The 26676-nt window shown below is 45.7% G+C and overlaps 1 protein-coding gene across 2 annotated transcripts in view; it reads right to left on the bottom strand.

Annotated features, from left to right (window-relative positions):
* Positions 1-13848: 13848 nt before the first annotated feature.
* RBPJ (recombination signal binding protein for immunoglobulin kappa J region) overlaps positions 13849-26676 on the bottom strand; it is a 99539-nt gene continuing 86711 nt past the window's right edge. The window contains exons 7-12 of one of the 2 annotated variants that reach the window (XM_055139594.1): positions 26321-26458; positions 26070-26182; positions 20013-20153; positions 18897-19052; positions 18293-18396; positions 13849-18165 (exon numbers count right to left, since the gene is read on the bottom strand). In XM_055139594.1, coding sequence (XP_054995569.1) covers positions 17850-18165; positions 18293-18396; positions 18897-19052; positions 20013-20153; positions 26070-26182; positions 26321-26458 — 968 coding nt within the window. In that variant the 3' untranslated portion in view covers positions 13849-17849. The remainder of the gene's footprint in view (positions 18166-18292; positions 18397-18896; positions 19053-20012; positions 20154-26069; positions 26183-26320; positions 26459-26676) is intronic. The other variant, XM_055139593.1, reaches the window with a different exon arrangement.

The raw sequence follows: 26676 nt of genomic DNA, 5'->3' as shown, positions 1-26676 counted from the left end.
TATGCCATATAGTGCATGGGGGCTGCCCCCAGCTCAGTACTTGAGGTTTGCTCCAGGTGGTGGTCAGTGGACCACGCGGTGCCAGGACGGAAACTGGGGCTCCTGCATGCAAAGTGTATGCTCCAGCCACTCCCCCTAACCTGCAAGGTGACATTTTTACAAAATCGCAAACTCCTCTCCCCAGGGTGGGGAGAACCCCCACTGTCCCCTGCCCTTCCTCAAAGGGGCGTCCGCACTTGCCCTGCTGGGTTGACCTTCGGCTCCTCCTGCAGCCAGCTGAACCCTGGTTGGCCGGAACAACGCCCACTTGACAGCCCACTTCTGCCTGCCTCTTTCCCGAGCTCGCCTCCCACTGCTGTTTCTTGGCATCATTCCCCAAGAAGAAGTGATGGAGCTGAAGCTATTGCCTCGGGTTCGGGAGGAAGGCTGGTGCTCAGACAGTGGCGCTGGGAGTGGGTCCGAGTCACAGGAGCTGCCCTGAGGTCAGGGGGTTTGGGTGGCACTTCTGGCCTTGCACAGTGGGACAGTGTCCTTTCTGAAGAGGCGCCTCCACTGGAGACAAGCCTGTCTTCTTGCCCCCAGGACTGCCGGAGTAACAGACTGGGCAGGTTGCCCTCCTGGTAGGGCACCCATTTATGCCACAGCAGTCTCTGGCTCTGTAGAGGGCCCTTGCTCCCAGAGGAGGGTCCCCCCATCACTCTTTTTTTAAAAAATTTTTTCATTGAATCACCGTGAGAACAGTTACAAAGCTTTTAGGTTTAAGTCTCGGTCATACATGATCAAACACCCATCCCTTCACCAGTACACATGTTCCACCACCAAGAACCCCAGTATACCCCCCGTCCCACACCACCCTGCCTGTGTGTCAGATGACTTTCATTTTACTCTCTCTTTACTTTGATTACGTTCAATGTTTGGAAAGAAAGCACTGTAGCACTGTTGTCCCGTTGTTCATAGATTTGCTCGAGCGGGCACCAGTAATGTCTCCAAGGTGAGACTTGTTGTTACTGGTTTTGGCATATCGAATAAGCCACAGGTAGTTTGCCAGGCTCTGGCGTGTGGGCTGGATACTCTCGGTAGCTTGTCGGGATCTCTGAGAGAAACAGAGGAATTGAACCCGGATCAGCCGCTTGCAAGGCAAACGCCCTCCCCGCTATGCTATTGGAAAACTCACTATTATTATTTGGAATTTTCCCCCAACAATCAGACCTGCCAAAAAGGCACCATTTTATGATTTGTTTTCTATTGCTGCTAATGAAGAATATATGATTTTGGATTTCTGGTATGTTAGTAGTTAAGTCCAGAGTGATTTCTGCCAGAAGCCGCCGAGTTCTGAAATTGGCCTGAGTGCCTCTGGGATCATGGTCATTCAGGAGTGCAGGAGCTGTTTGTGGGCGGCCGCTCAGGGTCTTGTCTGGGCGGGGAGCAGCGCCAGTACCGCACCCCCATCCCGAGATTTCCCGCGTGCCCCGCCACTACAAACTCGTACCTCCGTCCAATGGGCTCTGAAAGATGACAGTCACCATGCCGCCACAGCCAAAAGGAAAGGCCGAGGGACAAAAACCTTTCCCTTCCGGGGGCAGCACGGGGTCATAGCTTAGTTCACAGTCTAGAGGCATTTCTGCAAGAAGCCGCTGGGTTCCAAACTTGGTTTGCTGCCTCTGGGGCTCTCTCTATAGTTTTGGGCATTATATTTTGTTTGGATATTCAACACCGCCACTCAAGCCTGCCTTCTAGGCGCAGATGCTAGGGCATCTAGTTTCCATTGCTCACTTTGTATGTCAAGAAAGGTCGCGCGGCCCTTATGTGGCTGCGCAGTTCGGAGAAATAGTCCTGGTCCCCACATACCAGAACCATGTTTGTAGAAGCTCAGTGTCATTGGGATTCCATCTGGAGAAGGTGGGAGACTGACCTCCTCCATCTGGGGCACCCCGGTGTTATTGGCTTGGTTTGGGGCCTGGAGCATTCTCCGGTGTTACGTCGCCCACTGGCCGGGATTCTTCACTGCTGAGTGTGGCAAGATGGCCTCCCATCACTCCTGTCCCTGCAGCTGTGAAGGAACAAGGGAAGGGTGAGGATGGGGTCAGCAGAGATCCTGGGGTCTGGGAGCTCGACCCTGTGTCTCCAAGAGACAGAATACGTGAAGGGGACCAAGGATGAAGGAAAACTTTCCTTCACCATCACTCCCAGAAACCCCCTTGCAGGCTTTTGTTTTGTGGCCACAGTAGCAGTGCGCAGGGTTACTTCAGTCTCAGTGCTTAGAGGTCACTCCTCATGATGCTCAGGGAGGATCAAACCTGGCCCTCCTGGGGGCTGGAGTGATAGTACAGGAAGTAGGGAGTTTGCCTTGCACGTGGCTGACTCGGGTTCAATCCCTGGCATCCGATAGGCCCCCCCCCTCCAGCACTGCCAGGAGTGACTCTTGAGTGCAGAACCATGCATCACTCCATGGATATATTTTTCTGGCCAGACCCATAGAAATTTTTGTAGGGGGTGGGGGGCACTCCCAGTAGTGCTCAGGGCTTACTCCAGGCTCTGTGGCCAGGAATCACTCCTGGCAGTCCTTGGGGGAACATATGTGGTGCCAGGGATCAAACCTTGGTCAGTCACATGCAAAGCAAGTGTTCTAACCACTGTACTATCACTCCACCCCCGACTTTTAGAATTTTGACTTCTGTCCTTGCCCTTGAGCTCTGCTCAGGCTGTCAAAAGCCTCCCTCAGTGACAAGTGAATTGAGATGGAGTTAACCCACGAGGAATTCATTTGCAGAAAAGCACTGGCCACACGAGAGATTTCTTGCTGCTATTTGTGTGAGTTGTGGGGGTGCATCAGCCAAATGGAAGTCAACATACAGAGACACCCCCAGATGGACAGAGGTACTGGATTCTGCGACCAATTCTGAAGCCACTTATGTCAGTTTTAGAGAGGCCACTAGGGCCACAGTTGAATGTGCCATGATTCTTCTTTACCGCAAGCTGGCGTTACACGGTGGGCTGGGGTCGTGGGCTCTAACTACCACCATTAAGTGGAGAGGTTTCACTGGACAATTCATGGTAATCACACATAAATGCAATGCAGTGTTATCGGGGGAGTCCACATTACAGGAGTAGCTTATCATTCAACTGGGAGTAGTAGTAGAGAGGAGTCCAGACCACTTCAGATTCAAGGCACAGGCTCGCCAGGAGATTCCTTTGAAGCTGTTTACGGGGAAGAAGCCAGGACCTGGCTGGAGATGACCGCAGGACCACGGGCACGAAGACCAGAGAGTCTCAAACCTGACCCAACTGACGCCCGTATCTACTCCATATCACAAAGGCATGTTTTCAGGACACCTTTAATTGGTTTGGGGGCTTTTGTTTTTTCAGTTTTGGGGTCACACCTGGTGGTGCTCAGAGTTTACTCCTGGTTCTGCATTCAGGGATCACTCCTAGCAGTGCATGGGGTGCCAGAAATTGAACCTGGGTCAGCCTCATGCCGCCCTCCCTGCTGTACTATTTCTCCGGCCCTTGATCTTAGTGTAGCCGTGCTTTCTTACGGAAGTCATCGCCTGTGCTTGCTCTTCTCGAGGCTTGCTCCATAGCACTTTTATAAGCAGGCAGTGGCTCCCAGTCAGGGCACAGGGCACCCTCTCTGCTACCCCACCACTCGTGCTACTCTGGGTCCGAGCCCCCTGCTTTCACCCCGTGGGTGATTGCAGCGTCAACGTTCATAAAGGTAGAGTGGGATCAGGATCATCATGCAACATAAGGAAACAAAAAGCAGACGCACATCTCCAACTTGTTTTCTTGTAAACTTACTTAATTGTGAGAAATTTACTCCCTCATAATTCTTTTAGGCCTGGGGCCACACCCAGTAATGTTTGGGAGTGCTCCCGATCAGTGCTTGGGGGTCACCCAGAGGGTCCCTGTGTGGTTGGAGAACTCAGGCTCTAACATGCAATGCACGCAACCCACACTCTGAGCTATTTCCACGGCCCCTCCTCCTGCAGTTTCCTGGAGAATCCCGCCCCTTTCTGCTCCACATCCCTGCATACACCAGCCCAGCACCCTCTGTTCTCACGTAGCCTCTTCATCTTCCTTGTGTGTCTCTCACAAATATCCAGGCAATTGGATTTGGGCTTTACTCTGATCATCCAGGATGATGTACCTCAACAATTTCAGCTTGATGACATTTGTAAGATAATTTTTCTTTTTAGGTTTTTGGGCTACACCTGATGATGCTCAGGGCTTATTCCTGGTTCTGTGCTCAGGAATAATTCCTGGTGAACTTGGGGGACCAAATGGGGTGCCAGGGATCAAACCTGGGTTGGCCACATGCAAAGCAAGTGCCCTACCCACTGGACTCTCTCCGGTCCCGTAAGATCCTTTCTTTAAAAAAGGCAGCACTTGGGGCTGGAGTGATAGCACAGCGGGTAGGGCGTTTGCCTTGCATACGGCCGACCTGGGTTCAAATCCCAGCATCCCATATGGTCCCCTCAGCACCGCCAGGGATGATTCCTGAGTTCATGAGCCAGGATTGACCCCTGTGCATTGCTGGATGTGACCCAAAAAGCAAAAATAAAAAAATAAAAATAAAAATAAAAAAGGCAGCACACGGCCGGAGCGATAATACAGCGGGTAGGGTGTTTGTCTTGCACGCAGTCGACCTGGGTTCGATCCCCAGCATCCCATATGGTACTCCAAACAATCCTGAGTGCAGAGCCAGGTGTGAACATTGCTGGGTGTGACCCCCCCCGCCACAAAAAATGGTTTCACGACTGTGTACAGCGACTGCACCGTTCCATCTCATACCTGTACACACAGCACAGCACATTCCCATCCCATGTTAGGACAGACACCTCATGATTGGGGACATGAGACAGCTACTGTGCAGATTGCTTTCACTTCTCTTAGGGGTGGAAGTGCCACTTCCACTTCCGTCCACCAATGAGTGGCCATAGCCTGGGCATTTGGTTCCTGTTCTCTACTCTTACCTCTGGCTCAAGAAGTTCAGGCCTGGTCTTCCTGACCTGCTGCCTCTGGGGGGCCGCACGGGGGGACCCAATCGCATTTCAGCCTCCCGCGCCTTTCTGCACTGGGCTCTGATGTGGCTGTCTGTCTGTCTGTCCCCGCACTGGCAGCCTCAGGAAACACCGATCAATGCGTCTGTGGCTGTGAGGCTCCCACAGCGCCCCAGGCCTCCTCGGGCTGCCCAACAGACTGACTAACCCCGCCGAGATGCAGTGTCATAATCAACCTGTAACTTATCTACAACACAGACGCTAATCTCCACGGAGGCCCCGCTCAGCCCGGCTTGTGTTTGGCTACACAGGTCCTCTGTTGGCTCAAAGGAGCCTCTGTTGAATGTCAACATTTGCTTTCCAGCCCTTTTCTCGTTTTCCTTCTTTATTTGTCTCTGCTTGGCCTTGGCCTGTGTGAGAATGCGGGATGCCAGGGCCCTTTCCGTCTCACTCGGGCCCTGCCTGCCTTCCCCATCCACATGGCACCTGTGTGACACACAAGTGCCCTCTTGTCTCACACCTGGCTGGGACACACATACCTTCATGTAGGGACACACCATCACGCAGGGACACACACCTTCATGTAGAGACACGCACCTTTATGGAAGAACATGCACCTTCATGCAGGAACACGCACCTTCATGCAGAAACACACACCATCACACAGGGATATGCACCATCATGCAGGGACATGCACCTTCACGCATGGACACGCACCTTCATGGCAGGACACGCACCTTCACGCAGGAACATGCACCATCATCATCATGAGGCAGACAGGTGAGGAGGGGGAGGTGGCCAATAGCCCGACAGGACTCCAGGCTGCACCGTTGTCCCGCGAGCCTCTATCCTCGGGCCTTGCCCGGGTCTGTGAGCTGCACGGACGCAGCAGGCCCCACCCTGCGGACGGGAACAGGGCTCAGGAACTCTCTCCAGCTCTCTCCGCCCTGCCCGGGGCCAGGGAGCTGCTAGGCCAATCCAAGTTTAGTCCCCAGCACTACGGAGCCCCCAGCATCGAGGGGACGGCCCTGCAGCAAGCTGCGTCCTCTGGCCTTCACGTGGAACAACGGCGCCGACTGTCCAATAACTGCAGTGCGGCTTGAGGCCCCCTGAGCAGCACTCAGGAGCCCCCCCGTTACACGAAGGTGAAAGCCCCTCTCTGGCCGCCTGTGGCTTGGGTGTCTCACAAGGACGTACACTCCATGCACAGCTCTCCTCCTGCTGGACTTTCCTTAGGCCTGTTGAATTTCTCCATCGTGCAGTTTATATGGATGCTTTTGAGACAATCTGATGACCAACTGTGCAACAAAATTGGGCAAAATGGGTGAATAGTGGAGGGATTTGGGGGGAAAGAGAGGGTCAGACTTAAAGAGAAACCAAACCTTCCCTTTAGGTCAGAGCTGCTGTTTTTTGAGTATGTGTGTGTCATTTTGGTGTGTATGTGTGTGGGGGGGCACACCCAGATGTGCTCAGGGATTACTCCTGGCTCAGTGCTCAGGGATAACTCCTGTTGGTGCTTAGGAGACCATATGGGGTGCCAGGGATTGGACTCAGGTAGGCTGTGTGCCAGACAAGTGCCCTACTCTCTACTCTCTGTACTTTCTTTGGGCCTCAAACTTTTCCCACTCATGATTCCTTTATTACACCACGTGCAAGAACTGGAAGCACCCCGAATTTATGATGTGACTGGTTCTGAATACACTTAGAAAAACTTTTTTGCCAGACTTCTCTTGGGGTTTTTGTCCATTTGGTTTAAGACCATATATAGTCATTTATTGTGCTGGTTAAAAACTATTATATACAGGTAGAAACCTTCAAAATCATACAGAGAACCATTAAGAATATTGATAGGCAGTTTTATAGACAAAACAACTGGAAAATATGCTTAACATAGAAAACATGTAATTATAAAAAAAATGTAGAACAAAAATTGTTCTACCATACAGATTCCAAGGTTATTAAAAGGTTTGCTATGCAAACCTTAAGTTGAAAAATGTCCACTGGGGTTGGATGGTTTCTAAAAAAATAGATACAATGTAAAACTTAAGGTTTTCTCCCCTCATTGCAAGACTTTTTTTGTCCCAGATCTGTACATATTGAAAAATAATTTATACTTCTAGCACAGCACAAAGAAAAAAAATTGAGAATGTTGAGTTCTGTAAACTATGCCTTTCATGAAACGTCAACTGCATCCATTCAACAGTTAAGCACTGAGATGATTCCTTGTGTGGTGGGCCATGGTTTTGGAAGGCTTTAGGTGGGGAGACCCCCTTCAAAGACAGGACGGAGCTCAGTGACAGAGCACTTCACTGCACACACCAAGGCTGTGGCTTTGTGCTGAGCAGTGGGGGGCTTGGAGCAATGCAGGGAGAGTCTCACAAAGTGTAAAAGAGCAAAAGCGGAAGCTGGGGACCGCTGGGAAACAGATGTAGGAATCCAAGCAGACCCACAGTGGCAGTCCACAGTGGCAGTGGCGGGGAGTGGGAAGAGCAGGGCTCTGAGTCTCTGGTTTAACCAGTGCGCTGGATATGGGCAGGAGGGCAGGAAACAACCAGGAACACCTTCACGTTTTTTTTCATGAGCAACTGGAAAATAAAGGCACCGTTCGCCAGGAGGGAGAGCAGAGGGGAGATGGGGACCAAATAGCAGTTCACTTTTTTATTTTTGGCAATGCCAGGGGCTGAACTTGGTTTCACACATGTGATGTAAGTGCCCAATCACTGAGCCATATCCCTGGCCCCATGGTTCATTCCAGGGTAAGTGTGGGGTACCTATGGATCAGCAGAAAGCAAGGAAGGGCTATGACTCTCCTGGCCAGGAATGGAGAATTGGCCCCATACAAATATGCGACACCCCCACTCCTCCCCCAGCCCAGCAGAGATCACTCTGGAAGGTGGGTATCACTGTATCACTGTCATCCCATTGTTCATCGATTTGCTCGAGCAGGCACCAGTAACGTCTCCATTTGTCCCAGCCGAGATTTTAGCAGCCTCTCCTTACTCATCTTTCCCAACGATTGGAGACTCTTTCAGGGTCAAGGGAATGAGACCTGTTGTTGTTACTGTTTTTGGCATATCGAATACGCCATGAGGAGCTTGCCAGGCTCTGCCGTGTGGGCGAGATACTCTCAGTAGCTTGCAGAGTGAGAACGAACACCCAGAAACGGGACAGCTCAATGCCTGTGCCCATGCTTTGCTTTGCAGGTGGGCGGCCCAGGGTTCAAGGCCCAGCACCACACGGTCCCCGTGTGTCGCTTTCAAAACAAACCAACAGAACCAGCCAGGAACCTTTGGTGGGGGGGGGGGGGGGAGGGATGACGGGGTAGGGGAGGGGAGGTGCACATCCAGCTGTGCTCAGGGCTTAGTCTCCTGGCTCTGTGCTCAAGGATCACTCCTCCAGCCGGGTAGCTTGAGGCAAAGGGTTTCAAAATTGAGGGAAGAACCAGCCGTCTCGGGTTTGAGAGCCAGACACACGTGAATGATGCCCACTGCCCCTCTGTGGCCGCCTCCCGAATGATTCATTGCTTTGCCACATCAAACTGTGAAACTGTGGCGACCGCCTAAAAAATGCAATGTCCTCACCTGTCCCAGGTGAGGGAGGGTGACAGAGCTTAGGCAGCCACTTGCAGAAGATAGGAGCCTTCCAAATAAAAGGCAACTCCGGGAAACAGGAAGAGCTCAGGGGCAGCTGGTCTCGGGCAGGGAGTGGGATTGAGAGCCCTGCTCTTCTGTGGGGGCGATCTCATTGTTCCTAACGCCAGCTTTCTGCATCTCAGCTGACGAGCTGACTAGCTGACCTCTCAGCTGACCAACGCAGGCGCTCTCCCGTTTCCTGCTGCATCTGCTGATGCCCACGGGAAGTTTCTCAGTGGTCCGAGTCCTTCGCTCCAGAGGAAGTGAAGCTGGTCCAAGTTCCTAAGTTTCCACCGCGCAAAGGGGCGTGGTTAGGGAGGGCAGGAGAAGGGAGGGGTTTTGTTCATGACACTTATGACCTGAATATTTTTTCCTAAGATGCCCTATTAGTAAACTGGCTCACAGACATCTGAGAAATAAATATCTCATGTAAAGCCTTTACCACATGGAGTATAATTACCGCATTTTGTGATGGAATTGTTCCCAGTCCTCTAGAATGGCTGCCTAGCGTCTGGTTCCCCATCCTGGCCATCTGAATTTCCTTCTGGGGTAATACCAGCTTTTTTTTTTTGGGGGGGGGGGGCTATTTTAGGTTACACCTGGCGATGCTCAGGAGTTACTCTGGCTCTGCACTCTGAATTTATTCCTGGCAGTGCTTGGGGGACCATATGGGATGCTGGGGATCGAACCCCAGTTGGCCACGTGCAAGGCAAACGCCCTCCCCGCTATTCTATCGCTCTGGCTCCAATTCTAGCTTTCTTGATTGGTTTAAAATCAAGGCTTCTCGTTACAGAACCTAAAATCCCCACAGGCTCCCTGAACTGACCACTTCCTTTGGAGGTGCAGGGAGATGCCAGAGACCTAGGCTGCAAGACCAGCTGCTCTCATTTGCAAAATGAATCTGCAGTGATTTTATCTGGGGAGGGGGACTGGGCCACATTGATGGTGCTCAGGGGTCACCCCTGGTGGTGCTCAGGACACCATGTGTGGGGCCAGGAGCTGACTCAGGGTCAGTCACATGCAAGGGCAAGGACCTTACGGAGCAGGTGAGTTTGAAAATCAGGGCAGATTCGGACAAGACCACTCTGTGGAGCCAGGCTGCCTGACACACAGGGGCTGCCTTCATTCTCTGCACGACCCTAGCTTTCCTGCAGACCTGCGAGCTGCCACTATTCTCTCAGAATCCTTTCTAGCTAACCAGTCATTATTTCTGACTAAAAAGCCAGGCCGATGGTCAGCCAAGGCACATGCTGGGTCTTAAGGCTAACCAGAACCTCAGCTCGGCTATGTCTCTATGTCTCCTAAGACTTGTCATGCCTCCACTTATAAATGAAAAGAAAAAAAGAATGAGTAGAGTGGTTACAGAAACCAGCCACCCAAGGCTGCTTTGATTCGAGCACCATTTGGATCCCAATTGCACACTCTGATCTCTGGACTGTGGTCCTTGTTTTGTGGGGAGACCATATATAGTGTTGGGGACCGAACTCAGGTCGGCCACATGCAAAGCAAGTGCCCTCTGCTGCACTCTCTCTCCAGCCCCCTGAACTTCTAACGTCAACATGGGAGGTTCAGAAGTTCAGCCCCAGCTAGTATTGACTCTTCAATCTATCAAAAGATGAGGACTCATTCATTATCCCCTCCTGGAAGATTGTCTTTGTAAGGCTGTGAGATTTCTGAAGGCTTGGCTACAGATGCTCAACCATTAACAAAGGTCAGGGCTAAAGACAAAATGTAAAATACAGCACCCGGTAACTTGACAGAACGTCAGCATTTATAACCTGTCAACCTTGACATTTGTAAAGTAATTAAAATCAAAAATCCAATTTGGGTTTTTTCACCGTCTCTAGGAGTTTTTCTTCAGTGTAAAATGTGAAAATTGAAAGAAAAGGTCCCAAGGAAGATGAGCCTGGCCACAGGGCTGCCTCCAGCCTCCTTGACTCACTGCTTGGAGAGGTGTGCTCCCACTCCCGGCTCTCCTAATCTAACATAGAACTGGGCCCACCTAGTGCCTGTCTCTCCACCTGAGAAGCAGACAAATTAGCCCAAAAGCTTGTAGTGAGGATCTAGTAGTGACCATAAAACAATCCATGAGTGAGTGAAATGACTTTTTCCTCAATCAAGATTCCTTGATCGTGTTAACTCTGGAGAATCCCCAAGAACTAAAACGCAGGGGCTGGAGTGATAGCACAGCGGGTAGGGCATTTGCCTTGCATGCCGCCTGCCCAGGTTCGATTCTCAGCATCCCATGCGGTCCCCCAAGCACTGACAGGAGTAATTAATTCCTGAATGCAGAGCCAGAAGTAACCCCTGTGCATTGCCAGGTGTGACCCAAAAAAAGTAAAAAAAAAAAAAAAAAAAAAAAAGAAGAATTAAAATGGAGGAAACCCAAAGAGCAGGTGAGTAACTGGATGGCTGTCCAACTAAACTGCAACTGCAATCTAGTCTTTAGGAAGAGCCCCGCCATTGGCCGTTTTGTGTGCCCACTCTCCATTTCCTGTGGAAGCGCTAACTCCCGGCAGGGCCTGCAGGATAGAATTAAGTTCCACGAGGTCACAGGGTGGGACGCTCATTTGCAGGCCTTGTCAGGGTCAGGTCTGTTCTGTCGGCACAGGGCAGCAAGGTGGCCAGAACTGGCCCGTGCTAACACGCTGATCTGACTTCCTGCCTTCAGCTGACCTTGATGCTGAGGTAATTTCTGCTTCTCCCCATCTGGTGGCTTCCTAAACAGTGCTCCTCTTTGGCAGAGGGGGCTGAGATGTAGTATGAAATTTGATAACTTCTGTTGGTACAGTTTGTCCAATGCAACACTCGTGTGGTGTGTGAGCACTGCGGGGAAGGTCAGCATGAATCTCTCAATGAGCCTCTTTTAAGAAGGAGCCAGAGACCGTCTGGGTGGCCATTTTCAGAGAACAGCACCCCCTGAGTTAAAAATTTATAATTTTTGTAGTATTAGAGCATTCCAACCAGAAATAGAGCTGAACATTTGTGTTTTAGGCAAACAGCTGCAATTCCAATATTCTCAAGCTTATGTTCTTTCACCAAATCACATTTGAACCCTTGAAATCCAGTAGCTACTGGCATATGCCCAACTCACAACTCTTACAGCTACTTACTCTCTAGCAATGCTCAAACCACTATTTTCACCGGCAGCTTTTTGTCACTTAAGTATCTGAGTACATATAATAGGAACTTAGCTACTCAGAGAAATCCAGAATCACTCTATTGCACTGCATGCTGAAGAAGGACAAAGACCACTTTGCCGGAAGCTAGTTCTAGGAAAATAAATGGCTGGACAGGGCGGTGAGGACTGATTCATTACACTCTTTTACATAAGGGGCCAATCTGTGAAGACTATTTGAGTTGAAATAAATACTAGTGAGATTACACTGTCCAGCACCTGGAGCACCTGATGGGCTAAGTCAGGGTCAGAAATAACTGAAGAACACATTTAATTGTATGAATGACAGCAGTGAGCGAGGAGATGCAAAGCAGGGACCACAATCATTATGTTAGAAATAAGGACTTCAGGAGGTCGGAGGTCACGGTACAGCAGGGAGGGCATTTGCCTCATACACAGCCAACCGGGCTTCATCCCTGGCATCCCACATGTTTCTGAGCACTTCCAAGAGTAATTCCTGAGTGCAGAGCCAGGAGTTACCCTGAGCACACTGGGTATGGCCCAAAAACTGTAGCCCCACAAGACAATTGTCCCATTGTTCATCAATTTGCTCAAGCTGGCACTAGTAACGTCTCCATTGTGAGACTTGTTACCGTTTTTGGCATATCAAATACGCCACGGGTAGCTTGCCAGGAAAACAAAAACAAAAAAAGAAATAGACTCTATACTAAACATTTTTCTCACAGAATGACATTCGCACTAAAGTTCTCCCTCCTGAAACATGCTGTAAATTCCCCACAAAAATAATTGTGGGGAAAAAATGTTTTTAGTGTTTTCTTGTAGATTTTCCTCATTTTCTATGCCAGAAAGCCAAATCTATAAACCAAGATGATATGGTTTCTGCTGTGAAGGTAGCTAGTCACCCACTGCTTCACTCACCACAGTGCTCAGAGGATCAAGTGCGTAACACCTTTAACTAGGTAATAGTACACTTATGTGCTAGGCACACAAACAAGCTTATCCTTAATACCATTCACTCTCAGATCCTAACAGAAATTTATTCTGTCCTGTTCTTCTCAAACTTCCAGGTTCCAATCTGTAGGATTAAAAAAATATATATCTCTCTCCTCCATCAGCTTCATCTGTCTGTTTTCTGTCACTAAGCTTTATTTAGTTTTGTACTGTTCTAAAGTTTTGGGACCACACCTGGTGGTGCTCAGGGCTTACCTCTGGCTCTGCGTACAGGGGTCACTCCTGGCAGGCACAGGGGATCTGAGGGTCAAACCTGGGTCGGCCATGTGCTGGACTGCTGCTCCATTCCTAAACTTTACTTCAGGGTTTCATCTGTAGTGTATCTTTCTAGGATTTTCTGTGCTCATTTCTGTGTTTGAGCACAGAAACAGGTGTTTTGCCTTTCAATCTAGCTCTAACAAGCCAGCATCTAGAGGTTCACTGAATAAACAAACATTTAATGAGTCTGAGAAGACTACTTAGAAAGCAGCCAAGTGCAATTTATGAAAGGGATATATAAAGTTATTTTCATCTAAATTCTAAATCAAGTGACCAAGATCAGTTTGCCTTTAAAGTCACAATTCCAGTGAACCCATGTTTCTTATTCATTGAACAATCACTATTATTAGAGCAAAATGTCTTCTGCCAAATCCTAATAACAAATGTACTTTTTCTTTTGGAGTGGGTCAGGTAAGTAATGAATGTTACAATTTTTTAAATGCCCAATTTCTTCCTTTGTTTCCATATTAACCAAACTCATTCTGATAAGGAATCCCTACCAAAAATTGTCTCTGTTCTGTCCCAGACCGAACCAAATGGCAATCTAATATTGGAAATTGCAAGCTGGGGCAAAATAAATAATGCTCTTCAATTTTCTTTTGATTAGCCTGAAGTGTCCCTGAAGTGGGACTTGCCCCCTTTTCTTCATTTGTACGGAAGGGGGAAAGAAAATTCTCGTTACAAGGAGCTAGGAGGCTAGAAACACTGGCAGGGAAGCAGGTGCAGTGCTGGGTTTCATGTGAAGTAGACAGCAAGGCGAGATTGTCGTACACAAACTGCGGCATGGAACTTACTGATCTTTATGATAGTCTGAAATCAAAGGCAGGGATGCATGCAGCAGGCACACCCAACAGAAGACTTTTACAATGGTTTACATTTCTTTTTTATTTATTCCATGAAACTGCCCATATTGCAAGTTTCTCAGGGGGTGAAATATGGAACTGAGCAGATTCTTTTTCTTTTTTCTACAAAATTATGGTATAAACTTGCTCGATTTTCTATCTTATTGCTAATAAACCTTACAGGCGCACAGTTTGTAAAATAAACCCCTTAAGGACTGAATGCATAAAGCATGCTGCAAGGTACAAGAAATAAGCTAAAAATGAGCATATAAACCTACATCTGGACCAACACAGTACTGAATGCTGGCAAACATCACAACACAGGGAAAAATTAATCAAAGGAGATACACAGTTCAGTCCTGAAAGGGTTAAGTAGAAACCCTAATATATTATTGTTTCTAATCATCCATCCCACATTACAGTGCTTGAAAACAAAGTCAAAAGTCTGGCACGGAAAATTACACACATTTGTTCAGTACTCGTCAGAAACACAGCTGCTTTTGAAATCAAAAGAAACTTGGTTAATAATTGAATAGCATTTTGTTTTTAAAAAGAGCCCCTCCCCAACACCCCGCCCCCCACCCCGTGTATTATCTGGTTAAACATGGCTAGTTAGTTTAAGTTCCAGAAAAAACTGCATTGGAAATTTCCTGTGAGGCCACCGACAGACCCAACTTCATTTCTTAAAAAGCAAAAACCTAACCAGTTCTGACTGCACACAGGTCTGTGTATTAAGAGGTCAAATATTTCACGAATTGACACTTCTCTATGAGGATCCCATGAATCGCCACCATCTAAGAAGAAAAGCAAGCAGCCGGTGTAGTGTGACACTCGTGTCCACCAGGAACTCATTCCCAGCGAGAGGGGGTTCCACACGCAGGGCCCTGGCTTGCCTTCCCACGCTGTGTGAGCAAGTCAGCGGGGGAATGAAGCCACACTGGATCACAGACTCATCTGCGAGGCATATTTTTGGGCATTGCATAGAGCCATGGAGCATATGGTATATTTCTAATTTGGAAAAAGAAAAAAAAAATCAACCCTGGGGGAAAAACAAATCCCTAACGGAAGAGGTCATCGTTTAAACATTCTCTCTGGAAGGAAGGCCCGCACTGCTTTTCACGCCCTAAGCGGGGAGGGGACTGGGGGCTCCAACAACTGGGCCACAATCTCCTGTGAATTCATACTGAAATCAGGACAAAACTATGGAAAAGATTTTTTTCAGCAGCTAATCAACAAAAAAGTAGAATAGACTGATCATTTTAGTCTTTAGTTTGTGATATGAAGAATATGAAGAGGGTGAATTCCTTCACATGTACTTTTTGGACATGGAAAACAGAAAAAGGGATCATAGTCTAATATTTCAATTATCTTATTGAAGGAAACAAAGAACCCAAAAAACAAAGAACAGTTAAACAGTAAAAAAGTAAATGTCATTTTTTAATAAAGCCATAATAACGTTGAAGATTTATTTTGAGCTGCCAAGCCAGATAAGGAATAATTTGTTCTTCCAAAGCATCTCATCTGTTACAAGTTAATTTAATATAACTTTTAAAGTAAGTATCAAACTTGGGAAGTGGAGGAAACAATTTGTGGCCCATTAAAAGTAAAGCAGCATTGAAAACAATCCCACACACTGAACAAAAACGCCCTGTGTAAAGACTACTTCCGTGACACAACAGAGAAAAGAATAAATACTACTCAGAAGTAAGCAAGTTTGCAGGAAAAGCCGGTAAACAGTTAAAACAAAGAAAGATAAGGCCACAATGAGTTCTGCCCTTGACCACTAAAACAGATTTAAAGTCTGAGGCAGGATTAGCTCACGAGAGAGGCGAGTGATGGGAGCAGATCTGGAGCGAGAAGGCTATATATATTTATATAAGTATAATGCAGCCTGTGAGTAATTAAAAAGGCGTACAGTTAGAGAAAAGCACAATAACTTGGATTTAACCACTAACGTGTTTTACAAATGACTTCCCCCTTGGAAACTGAGGGAAAAGCAATTTAAAGATATCAGGAAGTATATTTACAATGGCATGGTCTGAGCAAAACGAATAAAATGAAGGGAGAGAGCAAAGTTGAAAAGAAAAACTACTAAATGTTTCTCAAGTCTGATGGAGATGTTTTCAAACAGTCCAGAACAACAGAAAGACAAACGTTCTGCAAGGAAACAAGGGATGGGGGGTGGGGGGTGGGGTGCGGGTGTGTTACAGTTTTGCATTCATAAGGTACTTGTGGCTCCTGTCTTATGGGGCAGTAAAAGCTTACCACAATCTAGAGGTAGTCTTTACTCTAAGGAGGATGATTGTACTACTAGACTGTGTCTTACAACAGCACACATGTAGTTCCTGTACTAAATGTAGCCCATGGGTCTGCTGCAATTTCTAAGAAAGTGAACAAAGGCATAAGTGAAGTGCAGCAATGAAGCAACGTAAGACTGGCGAGCTCGGCATGCAAGGCCAAGACACAACCCTGAACGCAACCAAATCTTAACTGAACGGAAAAGAAATGTTTTCTGGGCAGACATTTGGGAAAAGTGTTGAAGTGAAGGCAGAAAAGGGGGCGGGGTGCAGGGAGTGAGAAAAGGAAAAATAAGTTACATTTGCACTTTTAGAATCTCACTACACCTGTTTCTGTGTACTGTCTTCCAGCCATTTTAGTTGGTCATCTAATAAAAGTGTCTGGTTTTAAAGTTACAATGACGTTTTGGCCTACGCTACCAACATAAAACAAAATAAAAGCATGCTTTGCTGAGATAGTCCTAATTATACAATAAGGGCACCTACTACCAACTGGCAGCAAAATACTTCTCATGATTTTTTTTTACTTTTTTTTGTCATTGCCAACAAGGCAGAAAACACCCTGCCGAATGAAATCAATGGGAACATTCCAAGTTCAAAATAAAATGCTTAACTTACACATAATACAAGTTATGTACAAGATTGGGAAGGGGGAAACCCGAACAGATCCTGGAGCATGTCGACACATTTACGCACAGGAAAGTGGGAGAAACGCTTCAGGTACAAACATGTTCTGTGCCGTTAACTCGTGAAGGATTCAACGGCCACATTTAATTTCATGTAAATGTTAGAACATCTTGGATTACCACTATAAATACATTTAAAAAAAAAAAGGAAAACAGAAATAAGTAGCAACAGTGTTTGAGGATAGAGACGAAGTTAACGAACATTGCATGTATTGCAGGCAAGGCAGAGGCATTTCTTAAAGCTTTTGCACAGACTTCATATAATCTTAAAAAAAAAAAAGTAGGCTTTTACAAGATTTAACTTGCTGAAATCCAAACAATGTTTGACTCATGTAAAGTTGTAAGATTTCAGCAAAAAAACAAAAAAGAAAAGAAAAAAAGAAAGAAAGAACAGTTCCAGCCTTTGACCAAAAAAACCAAACCAAACCTGGAAGAATACGGTAATCAGATTCAACAAGCAAGGTCAGGCTCGGAACCTGAACGTACTGGAGAGCAAGAGCTCCAAGGAGGGCAGGGAGAACGGCCTATTTGGTAACAAAAGTTTACTATATACTGGGATATAAAAAAAGGTATGGTGAAAATGTACCTTTTACTAAAGCTTATACAAGTTCCTTGGTCCATAAAAACTAATGTTAGATTTGTGTCTTCTAGTTTGATTAACTTTATTTCAGCCACATCTCTATTTCTTGCCCATTGAAACAAAATCAAACAAAAACCAACCAAAATAACAGCCGAAAAAAAATCTATTATTTTTCCAACGGTTCGTACATTTTGATGTTTGTTTTGTTTTACTGTGGCTTCAGCATTTCAAATCAGCACTTGCAGGTAATGGGGTTTTGAACAGTATCACCTGGTATGAAAAGTTTTCCCAAGAAACCACAAAAGATTGTTCCTTTATTCTTTCCTTTTTTTTCTCTCTCTTTCCTGTCAGCGTTTCGCGACGGCACTCCAGAGTCAGTTTAAGTCCTCGCAAAAAGACGGTAGTTAGGACACCACTGTTGCTGTGGACGATGTGACACTGGTTGCATTTGTGCTGACGTTTGTGTAACTTCCCTCGCTGTTTGTGTTTGTTTCATTAGGGGGCACTTGGCTTGAATTGGCTCGAAGGATTGCTCCCGCTGCACTGCAGTGTGGCCGCGGCCCGGGCTCGGGGGTGTAGGTGAAGGTAAGGCTGGTGGAGTAAATGATTCCATCATTGCGGACCAAAGTTACTGGGACCTGCACAGGCTGCCGGACCCATCGCCAACCTTCTCGGAATGCAGAAATGTCTGGGACAACACAGAGCATGCTCTCTCCGCACCTGAGGGGGAAAGAGAAACCACTTCAAAGCAGGGCCCAAGCCACGTGGAGACAGATCAATTGGCTCCCAGAGAGAAGCTCACGGACCCGTGAAAAATTCTGGATGATGTAAAAGTTTTATCCCATACCTGTACATCGTTTCGGCTTCTACATCCCCAAACCACACTCGTAAATTTGGAGTGAAATTCTGTCCTGTAAGCTCAAGCATTGCTACATCCCCACCGCCATTCAACTGCAATTCAAAGGAAACCAGAACAATGTTAGAAAGAAACTTTCCATTTTTCATTGAAGTATGAGGGGGGGAAAGGGTCTTACAAAGCTTCTTTCGGGCTGGAGATGTTACAGGGGTAAAGCTCTTGCTCTGCGGGCAAGAGACCTTAGCTGGAGCCCAAGCGCCGACTCCTCCCCAGCACAGAGCTGGGACTAACACCCAACACCACCAGAATAAGAAGATGCCCCCCCCCCAATACAAGTGAACACATCCTTTAAATGTCATGATCATCAAAAGTGAGCTAAAACATCTTCTGATAAAGTTGACTTAAATTAAAATTTTACTGCATTAAGTATGTCCCTACTTTCATTTTTTAAATAAATGATATAGAACAAAATTCCCACAATACAAGAATTGGTGGGAGGGGGTAGGGGGAGAGAAAAATTACTATAGAACAGAGCTATGTCAAGTTGTAGCTAGGAGTGAAGGACTCAAGTCAGGGTGTGAGTAGCTGGTCTCACCTGAAGACTCTCTACGACAGGCACAGGTGTGACTGGGGCGAGGACGGGACCCATCCCCTCATAAAACGTATACTCTGCCTTATCCGTACTAATGATTGTCCAGGAAGCTCCATCATTTATCATCTCTTTATTTGGTTCTTTTGGACATGGAGTGGCCTGATGAAAAAGAAATGTTTTGGAACTGATTTTATACTTGACTTTTAAAAGACAATTTGAATAAAGCAATACTCAAAGGTAAGCAATATGGAAAATATTTACACATTCACACATTAACATGTGTGTTTTGCTAATCCATCAAGACACACAAACCAAACATTAATACAGAAACCTTATATACAGCGACTTTTATTTTATGTGTAAAATAACTTCAGTGACTAATCCACCTAAGGAGGTATTACCACCTTCAGAATAGCCATTTAGAAGTACACCAGTACCTCTAATTTCTCTAATTAGAGAAAGTCGATTAAAGATCAGTATCTGCGACATAAATCGCAGTTTATAACTCTTAGGGCTAAGAACCAGCTAGAAACTTGACGTGCTCAGCAACATAGAACCCTGCTAGCTATCAGCTGTCATCCTCCTACTTGACTTTGAAACACGTGAGGGAGGCTGGACCCAGAACCTCTGAATGGCCTCTCTCTCTGGGAAAAGGCTACCACAGTTTATAAAAGCTTTGCATCAAAGTCTGATTGGCCGATTCATGCCTTTGCCCGAGGTATCCTTGTGAACACTGCTGAAGATATGTGGTTTAAGATTAGCTTTTTAAATATCTCCTGCTTAGTATCTTGGAAGACTACAATGCGAGCCTGAGAAAGATGTGCCCTCCCCTCCTAGGCATGCAGCTTACCAGTGTCTGGCCAGATCCGATGGTTTACCTAGTACCCCAAATTCGCTTTTGGATAAACTCTAGGCTTTCTGCTTCCCCAGGACTAGACAGTTGCTGACTACTTCCCTGAGAATATTTTCACAGTTTAGAGATTGAAGGACCATCGAGTTAAGGACCCTGAGACACAGTTATAAACATACTTCATGTACTCGGTGCAAATAATTTTAAACCAAGAGTATCATGTTTCTGTATGTATAAATCTAGATCTCAACAGTAGTTTAAAGACGTACCTGAAACTGGATTATTCTCTCTTGAGAAAGGCACAAGTACATTCTTTCAGTATCCTTAAGGTAAAACGCACACTTATGGAGTTGTGACACAGGATCATCTGCATCCAGTAGCGCCGTCTGCTTATCAACTTTCCTAATTATCTTTGTTTCAACAAAAAAGAAAAGGTACAGAGCTTTATTTCAGTCCCTGCCAAGAATACACAGAAAGCTCACAAGAGCTACACAACATAGCAGTATACCCTAGTGGAGTGCCATACACCTGCACACGTCAGCATGCACAAAAACTCACAAGAGCTACACTACACAGCAATCTATCCTAGTGGTGTGTCATACACCTGCACGTTAGCATGCACAGAAAGGGCCCCGGGAGAAAGCCAGGCACTGGCCTTTCTGATCCAGGCTCATTCCCCAAAGCTGCATCAGGAGGGATCCTTGAGCAGAGAGCCAGGAGTAACCCCTGAGCACTGCCAGGTGTGGCCCCCAAACCAAAAAACAAACAGTATTTGCAAATGGCCAGGTGAGGTATTAAAAAATGCTTGTAGACTGCATGTCAGAGGCAGCATCTGTCACGTTTTCTATGAATGTTTAAAAACAGGGCAGGTAGGTATTTATTTCTAAAACTGTGCTTTCCCCACTTTCCTGTGCAGAAAGCCATCCGAGTCCTAACTAAAACTCCATTCGGGCAGGGTGTCTGGCTTGGCGCATATGTCACACACGTGAAGCCCTGGGTTCAATCTCAAACCCCAGACTCGGAGCCTGTGAGTCTCAAGTGGGGCCTGACTGTATTTTTTACAATTCCTGGGTGATGTTAATGCTGTTCATCAAAATGAACCATATTTTGAGGGCTAAGTTCAGATGACCTCCAATATATATTGAAGAAACCTCCAACTTTCACAGAAGTTTCTCTCTAAAGGCTAACAAGAGTGTTCTCAAGTTTCCTTGGGGACGGAAAAACAGGACGGAAGCAGCATTATTTGAAGATTAGAAAATGGGCTTGGGGTGGGGAGTTTTTAAAAAAAATTTTAAAAAAAGAACTTCAAAATCACCTGGATGGCAGGTGAAGGATCAGAGTATGGCTGCCTGCCCAGCCAGAATTCTTTCTCTATTACATTCCACAATCTTATAATGCAGCTTTCCACAATCCATACATGGCTACCTGAAAGATTCCTTGTCACAGAAACAATACCGAAGGTGATCCCTCAGCATTTGATAATTGGAATGAAAAGGATTCCCAAAAGCAAAGAAAAATGATGAAACTATTTTTCATCTAAAACCAAAAGTCAAGAAGTGTTTCCTTAACTACCTGTTAAGGAAACTGGATCACCCAGTTTCTCTTCTCTTTTTATATCACATCCTCTTATCACATTCAATTTCCTGAAATCTCATCAGAAATCTTTTTGCTCCAAATCTCCGCTACATTGTTCGAGACAATCACTTCCAGCTGAATCCATAGGCATTTCTCTCTTCTCCATTTATGAGCTGATCTAGGCATCTTTTCTGGGGTACACCTGCTCTGACATGGTCTTTCAGGGGCACCCAAGTCAGGTCCTCACATCTCTCTTCTCCCCACACTCTCCTTCCTGCATTATTGCAAGGGTGGCAACTCCCAAGTCTGATCTTCAGTCCCATGCGCTCTCCTACGTTCAGCCAAGAATTGCACAGCCAGATACCAAGAATCAAAACCTAAATTTTATGTTTCATCCTCAACTTAATTCTCCTCTATCTCATAGCTCCACAATAAAGACTCCACTGTCAAATTAAGTGCAAAACCCAGTCATCCTTGACTCTCATATCCACTCATCTAATTTGTCCAATTTTTTTTTTAAGTTTACTTTCCAATACTCCAGTTGCCTGCCACCACATTTTGCACAATCCTGGTCTAAGATAGCAACACGAACCCTTGCCTGAATCATAACCAAAGCTGCTGCTACCCAAGATGACATCATTTCCTGCCACTGCCCACCTTCCCTCTCCTGGCAACAGCTAGGATGGTTTTTGACTGGTGCTTACACTGTCCTGTTTCAAATTCTTTATACCTGAAATGTTCCCCAAGCAGACTTGATTCTGGTCATTTAAAATGTCCCCACTTCAAAAGGACTTCTCTGACCACTCTACCCTACTCCCATTCTCTAGCTTTATACTCATAACAATGTAGGTAACTTCTAATACATTTTATGGGACGTTTCCTTAACTGAATGTCTCGTTCACCAGTGTAACTATAGCATCCAGACCAGTGTTTCCTAACGGGACTCTGGGGGCCACTGGGATAGTTCAAAAGGCCACAGGTGAAAAACTGCATAAATGTAGGAACATGGCACAAAACTAAAGGGTCAACAGGTATTACATGGGGCAACTGAAAAGAAGCAAAGTCTTAAGTGTGCTGGTTGGAAAAGGCTGGGAAACACTTGATCTAGACAATTCAAGGCACAAAGAAGGTTCATGCTACTTGTGTAGCATGAGTATATTCAGTAGTAACTACTACAAAATTTTGTGATTACTAAATGACTTCTATGTAGAAAAAGTACCTAAAACAGTGCTATTAAAATTATTACCATTGACTTACTGACTCACCCCTTGCAGAGAACTTTTTTTTAAAAGACACAATTAACTACACAAAAGTCCCAACTTTTATATTTTAAAAATTGGGGAGGGGGGCTTGGAGTGATAGCACAGCAGGCGGCTGACCCGGGTTCGATTCCCAGCATCCCATAAGGTCTCCCAAGCACTGTCAGGAGTAGTTTCTGAGTGAAGAGCCAGGAGTAACCCGTGAGCATTGCTGGGTGTAACCAAAAATGAAAAAGAAAAAAATTGGGGGGGGGGGGGAAGCATAGCAACAGTACAGCAGGTAGAGCAAATTGCCTGCACAAGGCCAAACTGGGTTCGAACCCCAGTGGTCCCAAAGCTTAGTTATTAGTATGTCAGCCTCCTTGGAGGGCTTAGCCTGGAAAAACACTGTCCCTCCACAACCAAGTTGCAATCAGATTAAGTGTCCTAGTGTGAAATCCTTTTTAAGACTGAAGTTCTCTCAAAATAGGCAGAGTCCATGCACATCTAGCCGACCAACAGGAGCCTCGCCTCTCCCCTACCCGTATCTTCAGGCACTTAGATACTCCAGCTCAGATACTCCAGAAGTATAGGGGCTTTCCGGTGAACTCATCAGTGGCATAAACGTTGCCAACATTTATTATGTATTCACCAGGAACTATGCTCAAGATAGATGCCTTCTATCACTCCGGAGCTGTGTCCCATAATCTGAAAATCCTGGAAATACCCTACTGATCACCTATAAAGCTGGCACGATGACCAGATCCGACTGGAGCAACCTCTGGTGCTCTATGACTACAGAAGTCACGTGCAGAGCTTAGGTGATTACTTTCACGCTGCCTGGTTTCCCCTATTTCTTTCTTTCTGCTTCATAATTCAAGAAGATCAAGTCGAAGTTTTGATCCCAGCTTAGTGCATGTTTCGGGGTTTTTTAATTGGTGAGAGCTAGAGCAGTAGTAGTGTCTATTCCCAAAAGTGTTGTGGGGAAGAAAACCTGGAGCCAGCCCAGCCTCTGTTTTCCACATGTGCACTGCTGGCCATGGACAGACAGTGGGGTACACAAGTAACAGTCTTGTGGGTAGCGGAGAAACATAGTGAGAAGCTGCTTCAAATTTATATCATCCAAAAATCAATTATTTCCTCAAATCCAGCCTCGTTAGATCTAAGTATAGGCTTTAAGACTACCACTGAATGGGAACATTTAGCTGGAGTTCAATAGCTTAACAGACTTATTTTAGAAACATGATTGCTTTAAAAACCACACTGTTCCCCTCTGGCCCCACAATGTAGTGGTGGAGTAAACAGAAGACCTAATATTCTGACTAATAAACTACAGAGCTAAGAACGTGTAAATATGGAGTGTTAAGTATAAAGACTGGGGTTTTGGGGGCAGGATAGAGAGCTCAGTGGATTGAGCGCATGTAAAGCATGCATTGCATGAGGGAACGCCAGGCCTGATCCCAAAGCGTGGCTCCCCCACGCAATGCCAGGTGTGGGCCAAACACAGCACTACTCCCCAGATGTGCTTACCGCTCACTCTGAGAGCCCAGAGAGAGCTCAAGGAGCTGGGGTGCATGTTTTACATGTGGACTTCTCAGGTCCCCGCTTACCAGCAGGAAGGAACCCTGAGCACAGAACCAGGAGTAGCCCCTGAACAAGGCTGGTTGAGGCTCAAAAAAAATTTTTTTAAACAATAATAATTAAAAAATAGGGGCTGGAGAGATAGCACAGCGGGTAAGGCGTTTGCCTTGCACACGGCCGACCCGGGTTCAAATCCCAGCATCCCATATGGTCCCCTGAGCACGGCTAGGGGTAATTCCTGAGTGCAAAGCCAGGAGTAACCCCTGTGCATCGCCAGGTGTGACCCAAAAAGCAAAACAAAACAAAACAAAACAAAACAAAAACAAAAAATAATAACCCCAACTTTGCTATTAAGGCATGTCCCCTTTTTAAAGGAAGCATTGTAGTTATATACTACTTCCATGGGCGGAGAGGGCAAGCTCAAATGTTCCTCTGTTGAAATCACTATTATGATCTAGTCTCCATCTTGGGGATTCGCCTGCATTTCAATCCAGATGCATCTCCACCTGAGATATGGACTTAGTGTTCTTTGCCCTCTGGAAAAATCCATATTCTCTCTTGAGCAAATAATTCTCTCTCACCCCCCTTCCCTGCTCACATTTCTCTAAATAAAACTATTTTACTTCAGAAAATAAAAGTAAATTTGCATGTAAATGCTAAGGCAGGCACAAAATAGTGCAGACCATCAAAGGCCTTTCCACAATTTGGAATAAACTAGTTTTCCATCATGAAGGCACAATAATAAGTATTAGTAAGGATGGTGCTGCAACTATTTCTAAGGAAGTCTATAAGATTATTTTCCTATTGCAACATTTTAAAAACCACACTCACAGTTTTGAATATAAAAAATATTCAAATAAAGATGAAAAACTTTCAGGCATGACAGACCAGAGACATTTCACATGTAACAATTTTCTGATGAGTCTGTCTTCTAAGTGGTCGATCTATGAATTGCTGCTGATCAAAGACACCTCAGAATCATGGTTTGTGTGTGTGTGTGTGTTTTGGGGCCACACCCAGCTGTGCTCGGGGCTTACTCGTGGCCTTGTGCTCAGCATGTCTGGCTTGCTGGGGGAACATATACAGGGCTGGGGACAGACCCAGGGTCGGCTGTGTGCAAGACAAATGCATCACCCACTGTACTATCTCTCCAGCCTGGTTCATGCTGCTTTAGAATATGCATTAAGTGCCGAAGCAAATCAGCATTACCCCTAGGGAAAGGGCATATCATAAAATGAGGAGTAAATGTTGATTTTGTTTTCCTGTTTGTGTCTTTCCATTTCTTTATGCCCTACTTTTATATATATATATACATATATATATATAAAATCTGTCCCAGTTTCAACTTTTTATAAATTAGTACTACCACATTGTAGATATTTTTGCTTGAGCTGAAATGAGAAAAAAAAATCACCTAACACTAACATGACATGAACAGTAAGAAATGATGCATTTACTTAATTACAGATCAACACAATCCCTACTAAAATGGCCCCAGAGAATACCAGCCAATGAAGCATCTTACCAGAGATAAATATAAAGCATATTCAGAACAGCAATACTAGTGCTCTTTCACTTACACAACCACCTGATTTTGAATCAAACATTCTCAGAAATCCCAACTACCTTTTAAAACTAAAATAACATATGCATTCATTAAACAGAGAAATCATAATGCACTGTTACAGTGTTCTTTTTGAACATGCACCCTAAAAGGTAAAACACCACCAAATGGTTTCATAAAAATTGGTGAACTATTATGAAAGCAGTTAAAATATAAGGTGGGGCACAACTGTCAATTACAAATGGCATTCATGAGTGATAAAATGCCTTAAATTGTGATGGATTTTTACATTTAAATGTCGTGGGTTTGTGTTCTCTTAATTTTTACTACACATGTCATCATTACGAAAAAAATGAAGCCACATATACCAATCTGGGGAGTGCCATGCCAGTCACGGAACACACAAGCTTGACAGTTTGCCCATAATGGATATAGCCATCTCGGACCGTGAACTCTTCACCTTCTGATTCATCGTCATCCACTACAGCAGGGAGAAAAGGGGGAACAATTATCTTTCAGAGATCATTAATGTGTATGGAAAAATATAATATAGACATGTCTTATTATTTAAAAAAATTACCATCTCACTCACACTACAAATGCCCATTGCTATACTCACAGAGATGAATGTAAAATGCTCCCCACTGCTGAGAACTGGCATGGAAGTTACCTCCTTCTACATGCAAGTATCTGGTACTGACTGTCTGGGATCGAAGTCTATTGAAGAGAGCCACTTTTGTTCCTGAGGCAATGCATACTGTAAGAAAACAAACAGCTCTTGTTATGTGAGTGGAGGGAAAAAACGGAAAAGGGAGGGGGGTGGTGCAAAGAGAGACCAACATCGGGCAAGCTATAATTACTGTTGTAATTTGATAATTAAGACCCTGTTAATTTTCTTTTGCCCTCCAAGGAAATAGATGAATACCACCCCCACAAAAGAAAACAAGGGTATGAGGCTGGAAAGAGAACACAGCA

This window comes from Sorex araneus, chromosome 5 (genome assembly GCF_027595985.1).
Source record: "Sorex araneus isolate mSorAra2 chromosome 5, mSorAra2.pri, whole genome shotgun sequence".
In the NCBI taxonomy this organism is placed as follows: Eukaryota; Metazoa; Chordata; class Mammalia; order Eulipotyphla; family Soricidae; genus Sorex; species Sorex araneus.
The sequence above is the reverse complement of the archived record's forward strand: the minus strand, read 5'-3'. Positions and strand labels throughout refer to the sequence as shown.